General features: G+C 39.9%; 1 protein-coding gene across 1 annotated transcript in view; it reads right to left on the minus strand.

Annotated features, from left to right (window-relative positions):
- Nucleotides 1-24,708, minus strand: part of LOC123925269 (phospholipid-transporting ATPase IB-like) — a 207,669-nt gene extending 182,961 nt beyond the window's left edge. Inside the window, exons 1-7 of the mRNA XM_045978516.1 lie at nt 24,663-24,708; nt 24,273-24,417; nt 14,532-14,631; nt 10,301-10,399; nt 8,240-8,285; nt 7,565-7,605; nt 4,452-4,525 (exon numbers count right to left, since the gene is read on the minus strand). Coding sequence (XP_045834472.1) covers nt 4,452-4,525; nt 7,565-7,605; nt 8,240-8,285; nt 10,301-10,399; nt 14,532-14,631; nt 24,273-24,417; nt 24,663-24,708 — 551 coding nt within the window. The remainder of the gene's footprint in view (nt 1-4,451; nt 4,526-7,564; nt 7,606-8,239; nt 8,286-10,300; nt 10,400-14,531; nt 14,632-24,272; nt 24,418-24,662) is intronic.
- Nucleotides 24,709-25,150: the final 442 nt, after the last annotated feature.

Raw genomic sequence — 25,150 nt, forward strand, 5'->3', positions numbered from 1 at the left:
TCTGCGTTCATGACCTGAGTCGAAGACAGACACTTAAATGACTGGGCCACCAGGCGCCCCTCGATGGCCTTTGTAATGAGAATAAAATCTTTAGGATAACTCTGGGCAGAGCAGGGGCTCTCAGACAAACACTACACTTTAGTTTCTCTGTTTTTGTTTTTTTTAAGATTTTATTATTTATTCATGAGAGAGAGAGAGAGAAAGAGGCAGAGGGAGAAGCAGACTCCCCAGCAAGCAGGGAGCCTGATGCGGGGCTCGATCCCAGGACCTGAGATCATGACGTGAGCTACCCAGGCACCCTGGGCTTCTCTATTTCTATCTAACCTCACCAGTTAAGAAATCAAGACACTGAATTAAAGAACATTTTCTTTGTCAGATTTTATTCCATGTCAAATGCAATTTACTCATGAAAATTATTTGTCTGGGGGGAAAATGCCACAAAGAATAACAAAAATTGTCATTACAGTTTACTTAGTCTTAAATTCAGTCTTACTCTTTGGATTGTATCTCATTTACTGAATATCAAGTTTAAAGTAAAGCAATCTGTATCAATTTTGCCAGCCAAGACCATATACCCACAAAATAAAAATATATCTTTACTAAAGATGCCAGTGACACAACAAAGTAAGAACTTCCAAGATCTTTTTCTATTATGCATAATTTCTTTGAGTTTATTCTTTTCTACTGCAGCTAATCTTTTAGACTAGATTCTAAGCTCATTTTTTTTTTTTGGCTTTTCTTCTTTTTTTAATGAAAGCATTTTAAATTAAAAATGTCTGTCAACTTTGGGGCACCTGGGTGGCTCAGTGGATTAAAGCCTCTGCCTTCAGCTCGGGTCATGATCTCAGGGTCCTGGGATCGAGCCCACATTGGGCTCTCTGCTCGGCAGGAAGCCTGCCTCCTCCTCTCTCTCTGCCTGCCTCTCTGCCTAGTTGTGATTTCTCTCTGTCAAATAAATATTTTAAAAATAAAAGTCTGTCAACTTAGCTGTATCATAGGAGGTTTGATGCATTCTCATAACTACTAAAATCTAAGTATTTTCCAATTTCCATTAGGATTGCCTCCTTGGCCAATGAGTTGTTTAGGGGCATGTTTTATTTCTAACATATAAGGTTCCTAGTTATCTTTTTATTACTGATTTCAGACATAATAGCATTATGGTCAGAACAAGTGGCCTGTGGAATACCAGTCTCTCAGAATCTGTTGATTCTTTCTTATGTCCTAACAATTTTGGCAAGTGTTCCTAATTGTGAAGAATTGTGAAGAATATGTATACATCACTTTTTGATACACAATACACCAAAAATCTCTATACATGCCATTATGTCAAGGTAATCACTGTGCTTTTCAAATCTTTTACCACCATACTGACCTTTTTCTCCATTTGATCAATTCCTGAAAGCAAATATTGAAACCTCCTAGTAGGATGTTGAGTTTGTAAATTTCTTGTAGTTGTTTAACTTTTTCTTTATCTTTAACCTGTGACATTTCTCTGTGAATTGAAACTGTTATTATGAAGTAGCTTTTTTTCTTTTTCTTCCATGATACCTTAACTCAAATAACACTTTTTGTCTCAAAGTCTATTGTATCTAATGGTGATACCATCTCTTCTGGACTTGTTTTCTGTTTTCTGTATGTGTTTTCTCATCCTTTCATTTCAATCTTCCTGAGCACTTGTGTTTTGTGAAATTCTTGTAAACAACATATAGCTGGAAATTTTATAATATTCTTTCACTTCTGAAATCTATTTGCTTTATTTGTAATTGATAATTTTTATTTATTCAACTACCTGATTAAGGGCATTTTATTTCTCCCTCTTTTTGACTTTTTTCTATTCTTTTAGTTACTTTTGAGGGCTTTTCCTTTTTCTCAAATAATTTCCCCCCTTGATATGTCTGGAAACTCTCTATACTCTATGTCTAATCTTTTAGATATTAAAGCAAATTTTTAGACAAATATCCAGAGTTGAAGGTTTCTAGCCAATCGATATCTTTACCCTCATTCTGAACAATATGAACACCTTTCGTACGGTTCTGATGATCACACTCAAAATTAGTCTGATGTTTCCAATTATTTAGGTCTACCTTCAGAGCCAAGAAACCCAATGAAGCCAAGGGACAAATTTTCAACAATTCTGAAAAACTGTCAGCCATTACCTTTTGGGTTGTTACCTTTTCCATTCTGTTTTATCTCCTTCTAACTAATTAGAGGTTTCTTTTTTATTTTCCATGATCACATTAAATCCTCTGCTTAAAATTTTTTCAGCACACAGACAAGGTGAGTTCAGAGCTCACATCTGCATGAGCCGCTTGAATTCTCCCAGGGAATGTTTTCCCTCCGCCCTATGCCAGTCAAGACAAGCACATTTCTTTATTGCCCCCTGCAGCATGGTGGTTTTTACTCTTCGTTCTCCTTTAACTAAGGGTGTAGTTCTCACCTTTATGTAAGAATCACCTACTTCTTATGCTCAATGAAATGGAAACTTATGGTCTTGGGGTTTGGCAGAAACGCTCAGGGAAAAAGCTTATACTGACATGGGGTTACCTTTCAGTTCATTCTGGAACTCAGTTTGGTTTTCTTGCTTTTATGCCCAATCAGATAAACACTGGTGTGTGTGTGTGTGTGTGTGTGTGTGTGTGTGTGTGTGTGTGTGTGTGTCTAAACTGTTTAATAGGGGCAGGGTGAAAACTTAGAAAATATCATCTGTAAGACTTCCAGAAAGAAAAGTCCAAGCATAATGATTTTTGTCTCTCCCCTGCTTCTCTCCAACCTCCAGAAGAGATTGGTTTTCACATAAGCAGTACTTTTTAGAAAGAAAGAAAGAAAGAAAGAAAGAGGCAAAGAAAGTCACACATACCAATGATGTAGAGGTTATAGAAACAAAGCCCTTTATCGTACCCCCCGGCTTCCGTGTGAACCCCATACTCCTGACCAAACCCAAGAGAAACACATTGGCAGCACTAAGTTCCTTTGTCCGGTGGGTTAATGCACTGACGGCAAAAGAACAAAGTGTATCTGGTGGGATAAGAACCAGCGTTGGTATCACTGCTTTTCCAGAAGCTTAGACAATGGCTCCAGAGCAAATCTCTCTTCCCAATAAATCTCTTCATGCTCCAAGAGGATGTGTGTCTAGAAGGCTAGGAACTTCTGTTTTTTAATCACTTTGAGTGATTATGACCTGATCTAGCTAGAGAGTTTACCCAACATGTCAAACGCGGCGCTGTTCATGACTGTAGCCACTACAGTAGATGCCCTGGACTGTGTTCTCCTTACAGAAAACATGAAGGAGGGGACAGCCAAGCTCGCCAGGGGGCCCAACATGGAAGCATATGGAGAGGTGGTCAGACATGACCTCATGGAAAGGAAATACCCATTGCAGGGAGTCTCTGTGTAAGTTTCCTCCAAAACAGCCAATGAATAAAGCAATATAGTCCTACAAAAAGAACAGAGGCTGTGTTTTTAAACTTGGGCCTCAGACGAGTCCATTTAATGGTACTGAAAAAAATCACTTACTTCTCTGTGTGAGTCACTTTGTTTATAGAAAGGGAACACCTCAGAGTTATTATGAGATTAAAATATGATCATAAGTGTAAATATTTTAAATTTTGCTGAATGTCTGTAGAAATTATAAAAGGGATGGAATTAGGGGAGGCGAACCATAAGAGACTATGGACTCTGAAAAACAACCTGAGGGTTTTGAAGGGGCGGGGGTGGGAGGTTGGGGGAACCTGGTGGTGGGTAATAGGGAGGGCACGTATTGCATGGAGCACTGGGTGTTGTGCAAAAACAATGAATACTGTTACGCTGAAAAAATAAATAAATTAAGAAGGGATGGAATTAATCTAACAATTAGAAAAGGAGAAAATATGTCCAGCAAAATTAAAGAAAAGACAATAGAAATACAGAATAGCAGTCAGCAAACTATGTATGACCCACAGGCTAACTCTGGGCCCTGCCTCTTTTTATAAATAAAGTTTTAGTGGAACATGTCCACACCTATTTGTTTCTATATTGCCTATGGCTGCTTCTGATGCTACAACAGAGACTGCGTGGCCCTCAAAGCTGAAAATATTTACTATCCGTCTTTCACGGTAAAATTTTGCTGATTCCACAATTCTGCAGTAACTTTGCTGGTCTATAATATAGAGAAAGGGATAGAGAAAGGGGTGACAGGGAAGGCCTATGACTTTCTTAAAATTTCTAATTCAGAATAAAATTCCTTAAATGGGAGAGCCCGGGTGGCTCAACCTGTTCAGTTCCGGACTCTTGGTTTCAGCTCAGCTTGCAATCTCGGGGTCGTGAGATCGAGCCCTGCATGGGGCTCCGTGCTCAGCACAGAGGCTGCTTGAGACTCTCACTCCCTGTCTGCCACCGTCCCCTGCAGACTCTAAAATGAATAAATAAACCTAAAAAAAAAAAAAGTTTCTTAAATGCCCACAATCACAACGAACCTGGAAGAGATCAGAACCACATCTGCAGGAAGGAACTGTCCATTGGAGGCCTTCACAATGTCACCCACATTTACCTTTTAAACCAGGAAAGAAATCACAGAAGCATGAATTTTAAAAAGCAAAAATGGAGTCAAAATGCATCAAATATTCTTAAGAATAATTAGGATGTGAAAATCCTGGAGCCATGCTAAGAAACTTCAGCTACATGAGAACAATTTTGTTTTTTGAGGGAGTCATTCCTCTAAAAGAGTTGTTCTTAACTGGGGGCTAGAGTCCCCTCCCTCCCCCCCAGGGACATTTGGCCATGTCCGGAAACATTTCCGGGTGCCACAACTTCACGGGTTTTAGGAGGCTATGCTACTGGGAACTAGTGGGTGGAGGTCAGGGATGCTGCTAAAAGTTCACAATGCACAGGACAACTACCCACAACAAAGAATTTTCTGGCCCCCAAATGTAAATAGTGCCAAGTGTTGGGTCCCCAATGTTGGCTCCCCCAATAATGGGTCCACGTTTAAAGAAGCGAGACTGATACAAAGCGAAGGTCAAGCAAAGCTTTATTTCGCGCCAAGCATTGAGAATCAAACCGAACATTCGGGGCCGTGCCTCTTACAGAGAGGGTGACCCCTCTCTGCTTCACAGACTAGCTTTTAAGGGCAAAGGCCATGTCGTTGGGCCTGGCCACGCACAGGTGGCCAATAAAATTGTAACACACAGAGAAAGCTGCACAGTCATGCTAGGTGACCAATTGAATTACAATTTACCCTAGTAGACATTTGAACCAGCCTATCACCTTGGGCAGAATTGGCACCCAAAAGGTGCCCAAAGGGCGGGGCCCATACTCCTTGGTAACTAGGGAGACAGTATGTGCCCCTCCCCTCCCCCCACTGATCGGATGTCTCCACCTGGCCTGACCCACCCTTGTATTGGGCTTTGTTACCTGGGACTGGTTTCCAGGGACTTGTTTTTAAGTAAGTCCCCTGGGGGAAGGGGGGCAGGGACAGTTTAAGTTTTAAACAACAAAATTGTTGTTTAAGCAGATGGAAGCACTCTGGCTAAATAGGCCCTTACACCAAGGTTGAGAAATCCAAACAGACTTATTGGTAGTACTGTTTTTGCAATTACGCATTCTTCGTACACTATCACACCGTAATTGCTTGCCTAACGGTGGGCTTTTCTCTGCTGGTCTGTAAGCTCCAGGCAGAGCAGAAAAAATGCCCATCTCCCTCCACCTGACACACTAGTCAATCGATCAATCAATATTTGTTGACTGAATGTATGAAGGAATTCTAACTTGTAACTAAAAGAGAAAGATGTAAATACCAGGAACAATACGTGAAGAAAGCAGTATGAGTTTTTAATGCTTTCTTCCTGTGTACTTTTTCTTTAACCCCTTGAGGATTTACACTGTGCTAAGTATCGGGGACACAGCTCTTGAAACTGGAAGGCCCTTCCTGGGCAGCGAGAAAAGTGGGGCAGAGGGAGGGAGGGTGGGCAGAGGAAGAGGGTAAAGTTCACTCCTAAACCAGTTTCTGGACTATACTGAAAAAAATAATTTCTTTCTGAGGAGGAAAAGAACAAGGAGACTATTTTTCTTTTCATAATACGATTATATAGATCATTTCTATCTTCATTAATTCAGCAGAGATCAATTAAATACTTCTGGATCAAAGTGAGGAGAGAACCTTAAAAGCTGTAAGTGTCCGTAAATGCTGAGAAAAAGGACTGACAATTAAACATTCACAACTTCCTTCAAGTTCACAGTGCAGTGAGCAAAAAGCATTGGTAGCTTATATAAACAACTAACAGCAAGATCTCACAATGGCTAGAATGAGACAAGTTGACACTTCGTAATTAAAACTAGATTTCCCCCCAGAAAAGATATTGACACAGAAGATTATGCTCCCAGGGACCTGATAACAGGGAGTTATCAGATAACATAGGATAAGGTTTCCCTAAGAGTGGGCCGGTACATCTCTTACAAACTTTTTCTCTTTGCCCACAGGACCCCCAAATCAACTCCCTTTTCCATCTATAAAGTGCTGCATTTGGTTGTACAGGTGGTAAAAGGAGTCAGAAAGACAAGAATTCCTGGTCCTCAGCTCTAGCTGTGTAATTCATTCTTCTAGTGGAAGGCAATGGCAGTAAATTAAAACTCAATCGTGTAATAAAAAACAAAAAACAAAACAAAACAAAAAAACTCAATCACGTAATCATCCCTCTGCAGAAAAAAGTCCCCCCGCCCCCGCCCCCATGGCAGCCTCACTCCTGTCCTCTGTCTCTCACCAACCCTCTCCCCTGAGACTCTGCCAACCAGGAATAGAGTAGATATCTCAGGGACTTTTTTCTCTTAGCCCCAATGAGAGGAGCAAAATGCAATCATGATTAACTCTCCTGCTTGATCTCTCTCAGGGAAAGACATACTGATGATACTTAGAAACCAAAACACTCTTACAAATGGTCTTCAAAGGCATTTACACTGGTCAGCAAGGAATTATTAATGAGGACAAAGTATCTAGCCCCCTATGCCTTTAACTGCTACCCCAAGGGCAAATATTCATGAAGACTTTCCCTGAGGTAGTCTCCGTGTAAGGTTACCTTGTACCCTGAGCAACAGTTTGTGAAGAAGCATTATCTCTAAAATCCCGGTCAATGACACAAAAGTAACACAGAGTCACATTAGAAAGCATGTAGACTTCCAACCAACGAGACTTAAACTTAAAACCTTTTTTTCACCACTTCCGGGCTGTGTGACCTTGAGCAAATTAGTTATTCTCTTTGGTCCTCAACTTCCTTCCTCATCTACAAAATAGGATAATATGACAGTTCTTGAAGACATGTTTCAGAGATAAAAATCTGTAACTCTCAATACGGGAGGTGCTTATTACTCACTTAAAATACATTCTTACCTCTGGGGTGCCTGGGTGGCTCAGTGGGTTAAGCCTCTGCCTTCGGCTCAGGTCATGATCTCGGGGTCCTGGGATTGAGCCCCACATCGGGCTCTGTGCTCAGCGGGGAGCCTGCTTCCCCCCTCTCTCTGCTTGCCTCTCTGTCTACTTGTGATCTCTCTATATATATCAAATAAATAAAATCTTTAAAAAAAAATACATTCTTACCTCTTTCCACATAACTGTTTTCCATGTATTCTCTCTTAACACTGGAAAACATAGAGTTATGTATTAACTGTAACAACTGAATTAGGTAAAGTCCAAAATAATAAGAGATATTTTTCAAAAAAACTAAATGTGTTTCTTTATAAATTACTGTCTTCACTAATTAAACCTTGAAATAAACTGGAAAGAGATGTAAACTGTGTTCACATGCACTGAACCAAAATAGAACAATATGATATAATGTAACTTAACATAAGAATAGATGACTATTATGTAAAGTTATGTTAAGTTATTTCTGATCCTAGAGAGAAAACAGTTTGCTAAGATACTGGCTAATGGCCTGAAAAGCAACATTATATATTTCTAATCAATTACAAAGTTAGCACATATTGAAATTCGGACTGAGAGAGACTATGTAACACCCAGATTCTTTTTATTGACATAAGAATTGCTCATATCCCAAATATTCCAACTTCCCATCTTTTTTCACTTATTTTATTCTAATTAACATAATTGATGATTCTCGCATATAGGAAACAGTTTCCTGATGGTTGTTGTTCTTTGCTTTCTATATTTCTTTAAATAACAAAATGTTATGAAACACAGCACATGTACCTGGTCCCATTTAGATATTTTTTTTATAGTGAAAGGGAATAAAAGCTTCATCTGTTATCTTACCTATCACTGTCTTTGTGTTGACTAATTTGTCTGCCATGTGTCGTTTCTGTTATAGAAAAAAAATTCATTATGTCAAAAGTTCAAAGTGAGTAATTCACATCATAACACAAATCACATCACAACACAAGTAGGCCTAGGAAAGAATAGAGGCAGCGAACCTAATTGTAATGGGTTTGGGGCTTTTTGTTTTGTTTTGTTTTGTTTTAGGGGGTTTGTTTTTTTGTACGTTTTTTGGCCGTAACTGATTTCAATTTTGTTTTACCCCTATCAGCTCTCTAAACTGAGATGCGAAGTAAGGGAGGGAGCACAGCATAGTGGTTAAGTATGTGACCGGTCGAGATGGCCTGTCTTGGTTGACATTCCAACTCTGCCTCCTATGAATGCAGCCAAGTCAGGTCACAGGTCACTAACCAGAATGTGCCTCGATTTAAATGAATACACATACACACATACACACATGTAAATACATACAACACAGTGCCTCCTACATAGTGAAGTGCTACTTAAAACATCAGCATATTATATATCACTTTCAATGACCATCCTTCTAGCTAAACACATAATTAGCAATCTTGAATTATGCCCCAGTTTAGCCCAAGGCTTTTGATTAAGTTTGAAAAATTCTTTCATAGTATAAAGCAATCAAAAGACCAGCAACCGAATAGATTTTACTGATGACCTATCTTTACAAGATATGGTGGAATGAGGCAGAAACATTAGAATAGCAATAGCTAGCAATTTTGGAAAATGAGCATTAAGGATTGTGAGTGAGGAAAATGGGATCCTACCAGAGTGAGCCCAGCTGTAGCAGGTAGGGTCAGAACCAATGGAAAGCAATACTAAATCTCTCTCTTTTCCTTTACTGCTAAAATCTGTAGGCTCGTGTGAAATTGTATCTGTAAGGACACCCAGGTGGCTCAGGCAATTAAGCATCTGCCTTTGGGTCAGGTCATGATCTCAGGGTCCTGGGATAGAGTCCTGCACCTGATTCCTTTGCTCAGCTGGGGAGCCTGCTGCCCGTGCTGCCCACTCCGCCCTCTCTGCCCTCCCCCTGCTTCTGTTCTCTCTCTAAGAAACAGATAAAATCTTGGAGGTGGGGGGAATTGTATCTGTGATAAGGTTAAAGGAGAAATGAAGTCACTGCACAATTACTGACCCTTTTAGCCAGTTAGGATTTTCTGGTTGCCTTATATCCTCAAAGATACATCTTTTTTTTTTCCATTTTATTTATTTTTTCAGCGTAACAGTATTCATTGTTTTTGCACAACACCCAGTGCTCCATGCAATTCGTGCCCTCCCCATTACCCACCACCTGTTCCCCCAACCTCCCACCCCTGACCCTTCAAAACCCTCAGGTTGTTTTTCAGAGTCCATAGTCTCTTATGGTTCACCTCCCCTTCCAAATTTTTTTTTTTAAATAAACATATAATGTATTTTTATCCCCAGGGGTATACTATGCAGCCATCAAAAGAAATGAAATCTTGCCATTTGCGACGACGTGGATGGAACTAGAGCGTATCATGCTTAGTGAAATAAGTCAATCGGAGAACGACAACTATCATATGATCTCCCTGATATGAGGACATGGAGAAGCAACATGGCGGGGTAGGGGGATAGGAGAAGAATAAATGAAACAAGATGGGATTGGGAGGGAGACAAACCATAAATGACTCTTAATCTTACAAAACAAACTGGGGGTTGCTGGGGGGAGGTGGGATTGGGAGAGGGGGAGGGGGCTATGGACACTGGGGAGGGTATGTGCTATCGTGAGTGCTGTGAAGTGTGTAAACCTGGCGATTCCTCAAAGATACATCTTATGACCACAATTAAATCCTACTGGTTTCTCACACACACACACACACACACACACACACACACACACACACTCACACACACAATTTATGATTTGAAACCTTAAAACTTTGGTTTTTCACATCAACTACAGTTTTAAAGAATTATACCACTTCCAACAAGAAGCTTGAGAACAACACCACAACAACAACTATGCCTCTTCTATTCAAGGCAATAGTTCTGAGAACATTTCACTAAGAGTGAACTTACATAATCTTCTACAATCTCTTTGATGCCTGAAACCATAAGAATAATCACCAAAGGCAAGAGAGTTGTATATTTTCCCGTCGGAGACACATCTGGAATTTGCTGCAGAAACAATCAGAGTTACCGTGAATCTTATGATGAATCTTATATTTTGCTTGACACTAAAAGTCAGGCTACTAGTAGCATACGTGGGACGTAGGAACAACACATGCTGTTAAATAAAAAGAGGAAGGAGACTCTTAACATATCAAACCCTCCCTGAAGCATGAGACTAAACATTACGTTATGGAAACTCCACCAGAGCGACTGCTTAACACTTGGGCCATTATGTCATCTTTCTAGTACAATGCATTTACCACATTTCGAAGAGAATAGTTCAAAACTTAAGAGTCTAAAATAGCATCCCTTCAAAAGAATTAAATCCAAAAGGTCAGTTAACTGAACCTTCTTTTTGAGGCACAAGAGAAATTTTTGGGAGAAGCTGGAGAATAATATTTCTCATAATTTCCTACGGAGACAACTCTAGGTCTATCCCCCACTGTTTAAAATAGCAGAAATAAAGTAGGGACCCCGGGTGGCTGACTCTCGATTTCGGCTCAGGTCATGGTCTCAGTGTTGTGAGATCGAGCCCTGTGTGGGGCTCTGCACTGAGCGTGGAGACTGCCTTAGATTCTTTCTTCCCCTCTGTCTTCCCCGCTCCCCCACTCACCCTTGCTCACAATCTCTAAATAAGTAAACAAACAAACAGGATATGAGAAACAAAGTGATAAAGAGGCTGTGACAGTTTCCTGATGGACAAAAGGGTAGGTGAGGTCCTAGATTGGACTGTCTCTAGGTTTCCAGATTTAGACCAGCTTTTAGGCTTATGTTTCCAAACTTGGGCCTGTGTGTACTCTCTAGGCTGCCTTATTTCCTGCTTGCTTATAATTTGTCCCTGTAGCAAAATAGTGTCTATTTTGAAACTCTCAATAATTCTTATAATTACCTTAAAAGCAATCTAAGGGGGCAGTTCAATGGCTCAGTGGGTTAAGCATCTGCCTTTGGCTCAAGTCATGATCTCGTGTCCTGGGATCGAGTCCCGGTACGGCTCCCTGCACAGTGAGGAGCCTGCTTCTCCCTCTCCTTCTGTGCCCTCCCCACCTTCCCTGCTCATGTTCTCTCTCTCTCTCTCTCTCTCTGTCTCTCAAGTAAATAAAGGAAATCTTTAAAAAATAATAATAGAATGAAATCAAAAGAAATAAAATAAAATAAAATAAAATAAAAGCAATTGAGAACCGATGAAAAAGGGGAGAAATTTTAGGATTGCTTAGGCTATCAGTTAAATCTGCCTTTCAAATAATTCCTGTCTGTCCCTCTTCTCCATCTCTCTGCAGTGTACCTCCAAGCCAGTCTTGTCACTCACAGGCCTCTGTCTCTTCCTTGGTTAAGCCTAACCAGAGCTGGTCACTTCACTCTAGCTCCTGACTGTCACTGCCCTTTTCCTCTCCCTCGAACACAGTCCAAGCTTCTGAATGTAGCACTAAGCTTCTTATATCCTGATCTCACCTGACATCTTCAGATTCTTTCCTACTCTCCATGCCAAACAAAATGTTTACTGTTTCCAGGATGCGCCATCCACGAGAAAAAAATTTCATACTTGCTAAATTTTCACAATTCAAAATATGTAAAATGTTCTCAAAGAAAATTTTACCTCTTTCCCTTCCCCTCTTCGGTCCCCGGTTCTTCTAAAAGGCAACCAGCGCCTCCTGTGCCCATGCCTTTTCTCACCCAGTCTCCTGCGGCTGAAAGGTCCCTTCGTCCACTGCCCTCTGCTTCCTGTTAGACTCCTCCTCCCCGAATCTTTGGCTCAAATGTCATCTTCTTTCTCACTAGCTTTTCCGGAACCACTCACACTCCAGCCCAAAGAGGCCTGTGCTCCCATAATAATTTATAAATATTTCTTAAAGTATTTGTATGTTTAGACTACCAGCTCTCCATGGGACTGCCTGGGGGGCTCAGTTACTTAAGCATCTGCCTTTGGCTCAGGTCATGATCTCAGGGTCCTGGGACTGAGTCCCACATCGGGCTCCTTGCTCAGCAGGAACCCTGCTTCTCCCTCTCCCTCAGGTGCTCCCCCTGCTTGTGCTCTTGCTCTCTCTCTGACAAATAAATATTTTAAAAAAAAAAAAAAAGGACTACCAGTTCTCCAAAGGTAGGAACTATGTCTGATCATTCATCCTTGAGTTCTTAATTCCATGCACAGATTTTGCTATACACTTACATGACCTCTAGAAATGTTCACTAATGCCAGTGGTAGAGCATTTGACTGCACATGTTCACTAATGCCTATCTTCTGTTGAAGTTCAATCCAACAGTTCATTAAATTCTTATCCCAAAGCTTGGCCATTTTGAAGGCACTATTTCTATTCTGAAGGAGTTTAGAGTTTTCCAGGAAAAATAAAATCAGTTTTAATGTATAACACCGATCATTGCTGCAGAAGATAAAGATGGGGGAAATCGGCATGGAGTGCGGCATTTTGTGACATTTGAAAGAAGGGGACTTTGAGATGTGCCTTTAAGAGAATGGATAGCGTACAACCAGATGAGTGCCTTCTGGGTTAGGTAACAGAATGAACCAAGGTCTAGAGCTAGGAAGAAAATTGGGGAATTGTGAGGAGATTTGCCTCTTGGATTGTGTTGCATTGTAGGTTCATGATGCAAACAAGACTGAATAAACAGGCACAAACCAAATTATGAAAAGCCTTGAATTTAACTGTTTTTGAAAAGATGTTATTCCTAAAAGAGGGGAAGCTTTAGACATTGGTCTTGGCAATGATTTCTCAGCTAGGATGCCAAAAACACAGGTAACAAAAGCAAAAATAGACAAGGGGGACCACATCAAACTGAAAAGCTTCTGCACAGCAAGGGGAACCATCCACAAAATGAAAAGGCAACCTACAGAATAGGAGAAAATATTTGAAGCCCCCCCTCACCTGATACAAGGAATTTCAACTCAATGAGAAAAATAGTAGTAGTAATAATAATCCAGTCAAAATGGGCAAAGGATCTGAATAGACATTTCTCTGAAGACAACCTGCAAATGGCCAAGAGGTACAAGAAAGGTGCTCAACATCACACTAATCATCAAATGAAACTCCAAACTACAGTGAGAGTGAGACATCACTTCACACAAGTTAAGATGGCTGTTAGCAAAACAATAAAAAATAACAAGAAGTAACAAGTGTTCATCAGGATGTGAAAGGATTGGAACCCTTGTACACATCCAGTGGGAACAGAAAATGGTGCTGCTATTACAGAAAAATAATATGAAGACTTTTCAAAAAATTAAAACTAGAACTACCATATGGTTCAGCAATCTCACTTCTAGGTACTTATCCAAGAGTTGAAATCAGGAGCTTGGAGACACAGCAGCACTCCCACGTTCATAGCAGAACCAGAGCCAAGTATGGGAACAACTTCATTGTCTGTTGGTGGATGACTGGATAAAGAAAGTGTGGCATATACACAACGGAATATTATTCAGGCTTTAAAAAGATGGAAAGCCTGCCACACGTAATAACATGGAGGAAACTTGAGGACATTATGCCAAGTGAAATGGGCCAGGCACAGATGACAAATCCAGCATAAGACCACTTATGAGACATCTGACATAGATTCATGGACTCAGAGAGTAAAATGGTGGTGTCAGGGGCTGGAGAGAGGGAGAGATGAGGAGCTGTTATTCAATGAGCATAAAGTTTTAGTTATGCAAAATTATTAAGTTCTAGAGATCTCCTGTACAACAGATGTCTTTGGGGAACACTGCTGTATTGTACACTTAAAATTGTTAAGGAGGTAGATCTCACATTAACTGTTTTTACTGAAATACAAAAAAAAAGAAGAAAAGAAAATTAGCTATTTTAAACTAGCATCTGGACTTTCTTTAAACTATTCCTTTAAATATATTAAAATTATCCTATCACGGAGGTGGCATAAATTATAAAATGCAGTCCAATAATATCTCATTAGTGATCTAAATCAGGAAGAACTGTGGACCAATTCATACATTAGGCATCAACATGTTTTTCAGCCCCCAATGGGAGTTTCAGTGTCTTAATGAGTATTGTAAGGAGAGAGTTCTCTTCTTACAGTGTTTGAGTTTATTCCCTACATCAAATTCTTAATTCAGCTAAATAAGATGCTAGTATTTTCTTTACTAAAAAGCTTAATCTAATAATGAATTCAGAAATATTACCTGCAATATAGTAATGAACAGGAAGAAAGCATTAGCAGCTTTGCTAAACTGCAGGTACAGATATCGAGGAAGAAATGACCAAACGCTGTACTTGGCTGTGCTGTAGGTGAAGAAGAAAAATACCATTAGCAGTTAACACTGGGAACTCTAAACACACCAAAGGAAAACCCAGAAGTGGATAAAATATTGCTGTAGAACACTCTTTTCTAAAGATTTTTTGCCATTTTTAAAAACATTCATTGCTATCTGAAAACAATGTTGGGATAAAGAAAGAATTTTCCCCATTTCAGGAACTAAGTACTATGAAGACAGTACATAAGCAAGATGTATTCCACATTTTCTAATGGCCTGTAATTCTTGTAACAGAACTTCTAAACATTCATCTTATAGTTCAAGGATAATAAAAGCCACCAATTTTTCTCACTTTTCTCCCTCACAGGTTCTTTATCACTAAAAGTTATCTTTTTTTTTCTTTTTTTAAAATATTTTATTTATTTAACAGAGAGAAATCACAACTAGGCAGAGAGGCACGCAGAGAGAGAGGAGGAAGCAGGCTCCCTGCGGAGCAGAGAGTCTGACGCGGGGCTCGATCCCAGGACCCTGAGATCATGACCTGAGCCGAAGGCAGTGGCTTAATCCACTGAGCCACCCAGGCACCTCTCACTAAAAGTTATCTTAAATCCATCAATCTTCCCAAATGCCTAAGCTATGTTATGGACAAAGAAAATCATCTCAGGGGTGTTTCTTGTTTTCTAATGAATCTTTTATATTTTAAAATCAGAAAGACCAGGAGTTTGGGGAAGACAGCAGAATAGGGAGATCCGGAGTTCAACTTGTCAGACAAACACACCAAGATAACAGCTCCATCACAGAAGCCACACCAAAAAGGGCAGGAGGGGCAGAGTTGCAGTTGGGAACCAAGCTCTCAGCACAGTTAACCACAAACAGGGGGCAGAACACTGATCCCATACTGGGATCCCCAGACGTGGGGGACCCATCCTGATGAGTCCCCCAAAATCTGGCTTTGATCAGGCCTTCAATCCAAGAGCTGTACAATTCAGCATGCATAGCTGTGGGAAAGCCAGAGAATGAGGGAAAGAGCCAGTATACTAAACTCAACCCAAGACCCAACACAGAAGCAACAGTATGAGAAGCACATGGAGTATACAGGAAGGAGATTTATTTACTAATGTTAGAACATGTGCTGGACGAGTAGGAACATGCAAGAGATTTTTTTCTAGGAACAAGAGTGCTAGTGGAGGCCATTTCCTCTTTCTCTTCCACAGCCTAGATAGCCAGATGTTTGTGGGAGCCAGAAATACTCTTCATTTACGTTGCTATCATTAGGGTGCCCCACCCTCACATTCCCCTGGGTACCCTCCCCATCCAACCTGCTTGATTCCTCAGCAGGCATCCTACCATCCTACCAAAAAACATCTCCTGTCCCACTACACCCGGCAAGCAACTCCCACAGGGACCAGCACCACTTCTAAGTGACTCTTGCTCTGGAGAGAGGAGAGATAAGCCCACTTTCCAACATGCACACAATTTCTGCAGCCAGGCCTCTTAGCCAGCTATGCAGAAGGAAAGCCCTGCCCTACTGTGCACCTGCAGCTCTGGCAGTGAGGCTATATGCAAACAGCTAGGCCACAATAGCCACAGACAGGTCTCTCCACAGTGCAGGGGGAAAACCCTGTCCGCAAACAGAAGGAACAATGGGTCATTGCAGCTGGCTGAACTAAGGGTAATTGAGGAGGCACCATAAGAGGAGGGTGCAAGCAGCCCTGTGTACAGGGCTGCTTGCACCTTTGCACACCCCTGGAGGATGTGGCTCTGGTGACTAAGGGAGATTGCACTATATGCAGCACTCTTCTATAGAAGGCCACTACATTCAAGTCGAGGAGATGTAATCAACCTCCTTAATACACAGAAGGTGACACAGAGAGTTAGACAAAATGAGACAGAAGAATATGCCACAAATGAAAGAACAAGACAAAAATCACAGGAAAAGACCAAAATGAAACAAAAATAATATGCCAGGTTAAAAAAATTTTTTTCAGAGTAATGGTTATAAAGATACTCATAGGACTTGAGAAAAGAGTGGATGAACTCAGTGAGAACTTCAACAAAGAGACAGAAAATATAAAAACCCAGTGAGAGCCGAAGAATTCAATAACAGAAATAAAAAACACATTAGAGGCAGCCACAAGCAGGTTAGAGGATGCAGAACAGATTGGCAGTCTCAAAGATATGGTATTGGAAAGCAACCAAGCTGAACAACAAAAAGAAAAAACTATAACAAAAAATGAGACTAGGATAAGGGAATTCTGTGGTATCATCAAGTGTAACAACATTTACATTATAGGGATCCTAGAAAAGATAAAGAGAAGGGGGAAAAAAGTTTATTTGAAGAAATAATAGCTGAAAATAACTAATATGAGGACATCAAGATATAGAAAGCAGAGAGAGTCCCTAACAACATGAACCCAAGGATATCTACACCAAGACATACAATAATTAAAATGCCAAAGAGTAATGATAGAGAATTTTTTTTAAAGCAAGAGAAAGTAGAGTTATATACAAGGAAAACCCCCAGAAAGCTATAAGATGACTTTTCAGCAGAAGGTTTTGATCTTGATGAAGTCCCAAAAGTTCATTTTCGCTTTTGTTTCCTTTGCCTTTGGAGACATATCTTGAAAGAAGTTGCTATGGCTGATATCGAAGGTTACTGCCTATGTTCTCCTCTAGGATTCTGATGGATTCCTGTCTCACATTGAGGTCTTTTATCCATTTCGAGTTTATCTTTGTGTACGGTGTAAGAGAATGGTCGAGTTTCATTCTTCTACATATCGCTGTCCAGTTTTCCCAGCACCATTTATTGAAGAGACTGTCTTTTTTCCATTGTATATTTTTTCCTGTTTTGTCGAAGATTATTTGACCATAGAGTTGAGGGTCCATATCTGGGCTCTCCACTCTGTTCCACTGGTCAATGTGTCTGTTTTTATGCCAGTACCATGCTGCCTTGGGACTTCATCAAGATCAAAAGCTTCTGCACAGCAAAGGAAACAGTCAACAAAACAAAGAGGCAACCCACGGAACGGGAGAAGATATTTGCAAATGACAGTATAGACAAAAGGTTGATATCCAGGATCTATAAAGAACTCCTCAAATTCAACACACACAAAACAGATAATCATATCAAAAAATGGGCAGAAGATATGAACAGACACTTCTCCAATGAAGACATACAAATGGCTATCAGACACATGGAAAAATGCTCATCATCACTAGCCATCAGGGAGATTCAAATTAAAACCACATTGAGATACCACCTGACACCAGTTAGAATGGCCAAAATGAGCAAGACAGGAAACAACGTGTGTTGGAGAGGATGTGGAGAAAGGGGAACCTCTTACACTGTTGGTGGGAATGCAAGTTCATGCAGCCACTTTGGAGAACAGTGTGGAGATTCCTCAAGAAATTAAGAATAGAGCTTCCCTATGACCCTGCAATTGCACTGCTGGGTATTTACCCCAAAGATACAGATGTAGTGAAAAGAAGAGCCATCTGTACCCCAATGTTTATTGCAGCAATGGCCACGGTCACCAAACTGTGGAAAGAACCAAGATGCCCTTCAACAGACGAATGGATAAGGAAGATGTGGTCTATATACACGATGGAGTATTATGCCTCCATCAGAAAGGATGAATACCCAACTTTTGTAGCAACATGGATGGGACTGGAAGAGATTATGCTGAGTGAAATAAGTCAAGCAGAGAGAGAGTCAAGTATCATGTGGTTTCACTTATTTGTGGAGCATAACAAAGAACATGGAGGACATGGGGAGATGGAGAGGAGAGGGAGTTGAGGGAAACTGGAAGGGGAGATGAACCATGAGAGACTATGGACTCTGAAAAACACCCAGAGGGTTTTGAAGGGGCAGGGGGTGAGAGGTTGAGGAACCAGGTGGTGGGTAATAGGGAGGGCACGTACTGCATGGAGCACTGGGTGTGGTGCAAAAACAATGAATACTGTTACACTGAAAATAAATTAAAAAAGAAAAAAAAAGATGACTTTTCAGCAGAAACTGCAGGCCAAAAGGAGGTAACATCATATACACAGGACGCTAAAAGGAAAAAAAGAAATAAAAGAAAAACCTACAACTAAGAATATTCTATCTAGCAAGTTTACTATTCAGAAGAGAAAAAGAGATAAGGAGTTTCCCAGACAAACAAAATTCAAAGGAGTTCATCACCACTAAAGTAGACTTACAAGAAATGTGTAAGGAAATTATTTAAGTGGAAAGAAAAGGCCATAATTAGAAGAAAATTATGAAAGGAAAAAATTCCACAGGTAAAAGCAAACATAGTAAAGGTAGATTAATCACTTATAAAGTGACTATGAAAGTTAAAAGACAAAAGGGGGACCTGGGTAGCTCAATTGGTTACATGTTGGACTGTGACTCAAGTCATGATCTCAGGATCCTGGTATTGAGCCCCAGGTCAGGCTCTCCAATCAGCAGGGAGTTTGCTTCTCCCTCTCTCTCTCTGCCCCTCCCTCTGCTTGTGCTTGCTCTCTCCCTCTCTCAAATAAATAAAGTCTTTATTAAAAAGAGACAAAAGGGACGCCTGGGTGGCTCAGTGGGTTAAAGCCTCTGCCTTCAGCTCAGGTCATGATCCCAGGGTCCTGGGATTGAGCCCTGCATCTGGCTCTCTGCTTGGCAGGGAGGCTGCTTCCCCCCACCCCCCACCTGTCTCTATGCCTACTTGTCTGTCAAATAAATAAAATCTTTAAAAAAAAAGAGAGAGACAAAAGTAGCAAAATTATCTATAAACTGGTTAAAATAAAAAGACAAAATATGACATACATAAAACATGGGCAGGGGGAGTAAAAATTTAGTGCCTTCAGAAGGTGTTTGAGCTTAAGTGACTATCAACTTAACCTAGGCTGCTACATACATAAGACATCATCTATATGATTCTGATGGTAACCGTAGATCAAAAACCTGTAATAGTTACACAAAAAATAAAGAGAAAGAAATCCAAGTATAACACTAAAGAAAGCCATCAAACCATAAGGAAAGAGAGCAAGAAAAGAAGAAAGGAACAGAGAAGGACTACAAAAACAACCAGAAACAATTGAAAAATGGCCATAAGTAAATACCTATCAATAATTAAATGTAAATGGACTATGTTCAAATCAAAATATGTGGGGTCCTGAATAAATAAAAACAGACTCAGCTGTAAGTTGCTTATAAGATACTCACTTCAGACCTAAAGACACATACAGACTGAATGTGAAGAGATGAAAAAACATACCAAGAAAATGGAAGCTTAAAAAACAAAAACAAACAAACCTGGGTTAGCAATATTTATATCAGACTAAATAGACCTTAAAACAAAAACTATAGCAAGAGACAATACATAATACACCATATAATGATAAAGGGATTAATCCAACAAGAGGATATAACAATTGTAAATATCTATGTGCTCAACATTGGAGCACCTAGACACAAAAAGCAAACATTAACAGTAGTAAAGGAAAAAACTGATAGTAATACAATTAATAGCACAGGACTTCCACTCACCACTTACATTATGGATGGATGATCCAGACAGAAAAATCAACAAGGAAACAGTAGCTGTGAACCAGATTAGACCAGATGGACCTAATAGATATAAACAGGACATTCTGGGGTGCCTGGGTGGCTCAGTGGCTTAAAGCCTCTGCCTTCAGCTGAGGTCATGATCCCAGGGTCCTGGGATGGAGCCCCACATCGGGCTCTCTGCTCAGCAGGGAGCCTGCTTCCTCCTCTCTCTCTCTCTGCCTGCCTCTCTGCCTAGTTGTAATTTCTCTCTGTCAAATAAATAAAATATTAAAAAACAAAACAAAACAGGACATTCCATCCAAAACAGCAGAATATACATTCTTTTCACGTGCACATAGAACAGTCTCTAGAGTAGGCCATATGTTGGGCCACAAAAGAAGTCTCAATAAATTTAGAAGATTAAAATAATATCAAGCATCTTTTCTGACCAAAATGATATGAAACTGGAAATCAATTACAAAAAGCAAACTGAAAAACACAAGCATGGGGTATCTGGGTGGCTTAGTCAGTTACTCATCTACCTTCAGCTCAGGTCATGAACCCAGAGTCCTGGGATTGAGCCCTGAGCAGGGAGCCTGCTTCTCCCTCTCCCCCTCCTTTCCACTCATGCTCTTTCTGTCAAATAAATAAATAAAATCTTTAAAAAACAAAAAACAAGGAAGCAAACAAAAAAACCCACAAGCACATGGAGGCTAAATAATGTGCACCTAATAAATGAAGAAATCGAAAAATACACGGAGGCAGATGAAATTGAAAACACAATGGCCTAAGTATTTGGAACACAGTAAGGAAGGAAGTTTCTGAGAAGGAAGTTTATAGTGATACAAGCCTACTTCAAGAAGTTTAAAAAAAATCTCAAACAACAAAACTTATACCTAAAGGAGCTAGAAAAAGAAGAAAGAGTGAAGCCCAAAGCTCGTAGAAGGAAGGAAACAATCAAGATTAGAGTGGAAAATAAAATGAGACTAAAATATTAGAAAAAGATAAATGAAACCAAGAACTGGTTCTTTAAAAAAGATAAAAATCGATAAATTCTAACCAGAGTCATCAAGAAAAAAAATGACTTAAATAAATAAAATCAGAAAGGAAGGAGGAGAAATAACCAACACCACAGAAATACAAAGGATTATAAAAGAATATTATGAAAAGATTATATGCCAAAAATTGGACAACCTAAAAGAAATGGGTAAATTTCTAGAAATATACAATATTCTAAAACTGAAGCAGGAAGAAATAGAAAATTTGAACACAGAGATTGTTAATATTGAAATTGAATTGGTAACCAAAAAACTCTAAACAAACAAAAGTCCAGGACCAGATAGCTCCACAGGTGAATTTTGCCAAACATTTGTACATAGTCTTCTCAAACTATTCAAAAAAAAAAAAAAAAAAAGAACAAAAGAAAGAGGAGGAAGGAATACTTTCAAATTCATTCTACAAGGCCAGCATCACCCTAATACCAAAACCAGATAAAGACACTGCAAAAAAGCAAATGACAGGCCAATATCCCGGATGAGAATAGATTAAAAAATCCTCAACAAAGTATTACCAAATGGAATCCAATAACACTTTAAAAAAATCATTCACCAAGATCAAGTAAGATTTATTCCAGACATGGTTCCATATGTGCAGATCAATTAGTGTGATATATCCCAGCAACAAGGAAAAGGATAAAAACATATGATCATCCTAATAGATGCAGAAAAAGCAGTTGACAAGATACAACATCTATTCTTGATATAAACTCTCAACAAAATAGTTCATAGGAAACATACCACAACATACTAAAGGTTTTATATGAAAAACCCACAGCCAACACTATACTCAACAGTGAAAAACTGACAGCTTTTCCTCTAAGATCAAAAACAAGAAAAGGTTGTCCATTCTCACCAATTTTATTCAAAATACTACTGCAAGTCCTAGACACAGCAATCAGAAAAAAAAAAAAAGGAAAGAAAAGGTATCCAAATTGATAAGGAAGAAGAAAAACTGTCACTATTTGCAGATGACGTACCATATATGAAAAACACTTAAAGCTCCACCAAAACACTATTAGAACTGAGAAATAAATTTAGTAAAGTTGCAGAATACAAAATTCATATATAGAAATCTGCCGTGTTTCTATACCCTAATAATGAAGTTGCAGAAAGAGAAATCAAGAAAAAAAAATCCCATTCACAATTGCACCAAAAAATAATAAAATACCTAGGAATAAGCTTAACCAAGGAGGTAAAAGACCTGTACTCTGGAAACTATGAAACACTGATGAAAGACACTGAAGATGACACAAACAAGGAGAGGATATTTCATGCTCAAGGACTGGAAGAATTAACATTTTTTAAATGTCCATACTACCCAAAGCAATCTATAGATTTAACGCAATAGCTATCAAAACACCAGTATTTTTCACAGAACTACAATAAATAGTCCTCAAATTGTATGAAGCCACAAAAGACCCCAAATAGCCAAAGCAATCTTGAGAAAGAAGAACAAAGCTAGACATATCTGAGTCCCAGATTTCAAGATTTCCAATAAAGCTGCAGTAATCAAAGCGGTATGGTACTGGCACAAAAACAGACACATAGATTAACAGAACAGAATCCGAGCCCAGAAATAAAACCACACATATGATCACTTAATCTATGACATAGGAGACAAGAATATACAATGGGGGAAAAGACAGTTTCTTTAAGAAATGGTACTCAGAAAACTGGAAGCTGAATGCAAAAGAATGAAACTGGACCCCTTTCTTAGACTATACACAAAAAAACCCTCAAAATAGATTAAAGATCTAAATGTAAGACCTGAAACAATAAAACTCCTCAGAGACCACATGAGCAGTTGATTTTTTGGTATGGGATGTAGAAACATTTTTCTAGATACATCTTCTCTAGCAAGAGAAACAAAAGCAAAATTAAATTATCAGGACTGCACCAAAATAAAAAGCTTCTGAACAGTGAAAGAAACCATAAATGAAACAAATAGGCACTCTACTGAGTGGGAGAAGTATTTGTAAATGATATATCATATCAGTTAGAGATTAACATCCAAAATATATTTAGAACTTATTCAATTTAACACTTCCCCACAATCGATCTGATTAAAAATGGCCAAAGGACCTAAATAGACAATTTTCCAAAGAAGGCCAGAAAGATGCTCAACATCACTCATAATCAGGGAAATGCAAATTAAAACCACAATGAAATATCACCTTACACATGTCAGAATGGCTAAAATAAAACAAAACACAAATAACAAAGATGTGAAGGAAAAGGAACCCTTGAACACTGTTCCTAGGAATGCAGATAGGGGCAGCCAATCTGTGGAAAACTGTATGGAGGTTCCTTAAAAAATTAAAAGTATAATTACTATATGATCTCCTAATTCACTTTGGATATTTACCCAAAGATAACAAAAACCCAAATTCACAAAATATATGCACACCTATATTTACACCTACATTTACTGCAGCATTACTTACTATAGCCAAGATATGCAAGCAACCCAAGTGTCCATCCATAGTTCAACGGGTAAAGATATAATGCATATATACAACAGAATATTATCAGAGACTCAAATGCAGCGAATGAACTGGTGGTTGTCAGAGGGAGGTGACTGGGGGGGGTGGTTGCATGAAATAGGTAAAAGGGATTAAGAGTACAGTCCTTTTGATGAGCGCTGAGTAATGTATAGAACTGTTGAATCACTGCATTGTAATCCTGAAATTAACATAACACTGCATATTAATTAAACTTCAGTTAAAAAAAAAGAAGAAGAAGCCTCATGCTCCATTCCCCAATAGAAGATATTGGTGGAGAAATCAGCAGATCTGTGAGGTTCCCCTGGAAAACACTTTACCTCCCCGGTAGGTATTACTAGAGAGAGCTCCCAGATGCCAGTGTGTTGCACGGTGTTGCCATGAACAGTGAGAGGAGAGGCGACCTCAGAGTAAGAAACCTTGCGGGTGAGATGACAACACAGCCTTTTGGTGCTGGTGGACTTGAGAGTTCACATTTCTCAAGGTCTGAGACAAGTGTTAAAGCCTGAAGCATCCACACCAAGTAATTTTGGCAGGTGAGGACCCCACCTTCTTCCTCCTTCCTCACCTCCCAGCCACACACCCTTCTCACCTGATCCAGTTTTTGCAGAAACTGTTCCTAAGGGGTTCATTGAGGTAAATGGTGCGGACTTTGGACGGATCGGATTCTTGCAGAGATTGTTGCCAGCCCATCTCTTTCTCCACCTTCTGACAGCCCAGAGGGAAAAGGACAGCTCCTGCAGCAAGAAGGCACAGGGATGTTACTCAGAAATGCAAATGGAGTCAGGCTCCAGGGAAAGGAGGAAGTGCACTGTGTATTCTGGACAGGCATTTCAGCCTCGGTGAGTCCCCTGGAGGCCGACTGCTTTCTTAGCCCCCAGTTCCTCATCTGCCCAATCCACTTCTCCAGGGATCGGATCCCCTAGACCTCACCTGCCACCCTGCATTGGAGGGGCAACGCTAGTTCCCTCAACTCCCACACCTGCATCCCCTCCCCAGCCCCAGAGGCTCTTCGTGGGCGCTGACATTCTGCCCAGGGAGGAGACTGAAAACCAATCAGTGATAGAGAACACCCAGCAGCTGAGCTCAGAAAGAGAAGAGGGGAGGGGAGAGGGCAAAGAGGGCTGCAGGAGGAGGCAAGGAGAGTGGCTTGGCTGAAGAGCAGTAGTTCCCTGACCAGAGGGCAGCCCCTGGCCTTAACATTTCCCTCAGTTTCACTAAGGTTTTTTTTTTTTAAGATTTTTTTAAGATTTAAGATTAAGTTTTAAGTTAAGATTAAGAGAGAGACAGTGCGACATTTAAAATGGATGGAGAGATAAAGAGTTTCCTAGACTGGCAAGGCTTAAAAGACTATGCAACCACCAAGCCAACACTGCAGGAAATATTAAGGGGGAGTCCTATAAAAGAGAAAAAATCCTAAGAATATCATTGAACAGAAATATAGAAACAATCTACAGACAGAAAGACTTC

This window comes from Meles meles, chromosome 14 (assembly GCF_922984935.1).
Source record: "Meles meles chromosome 14, mMelMel3.1 paternal haplotype, whole genome shotgun sequence".
Taxonomy (NCBI): domain Eukaryota; kingdom Metazoa; phylum Chordata; class Mammalia; order Carnivora; family Mustelidae; genus Meles; species Meles meles.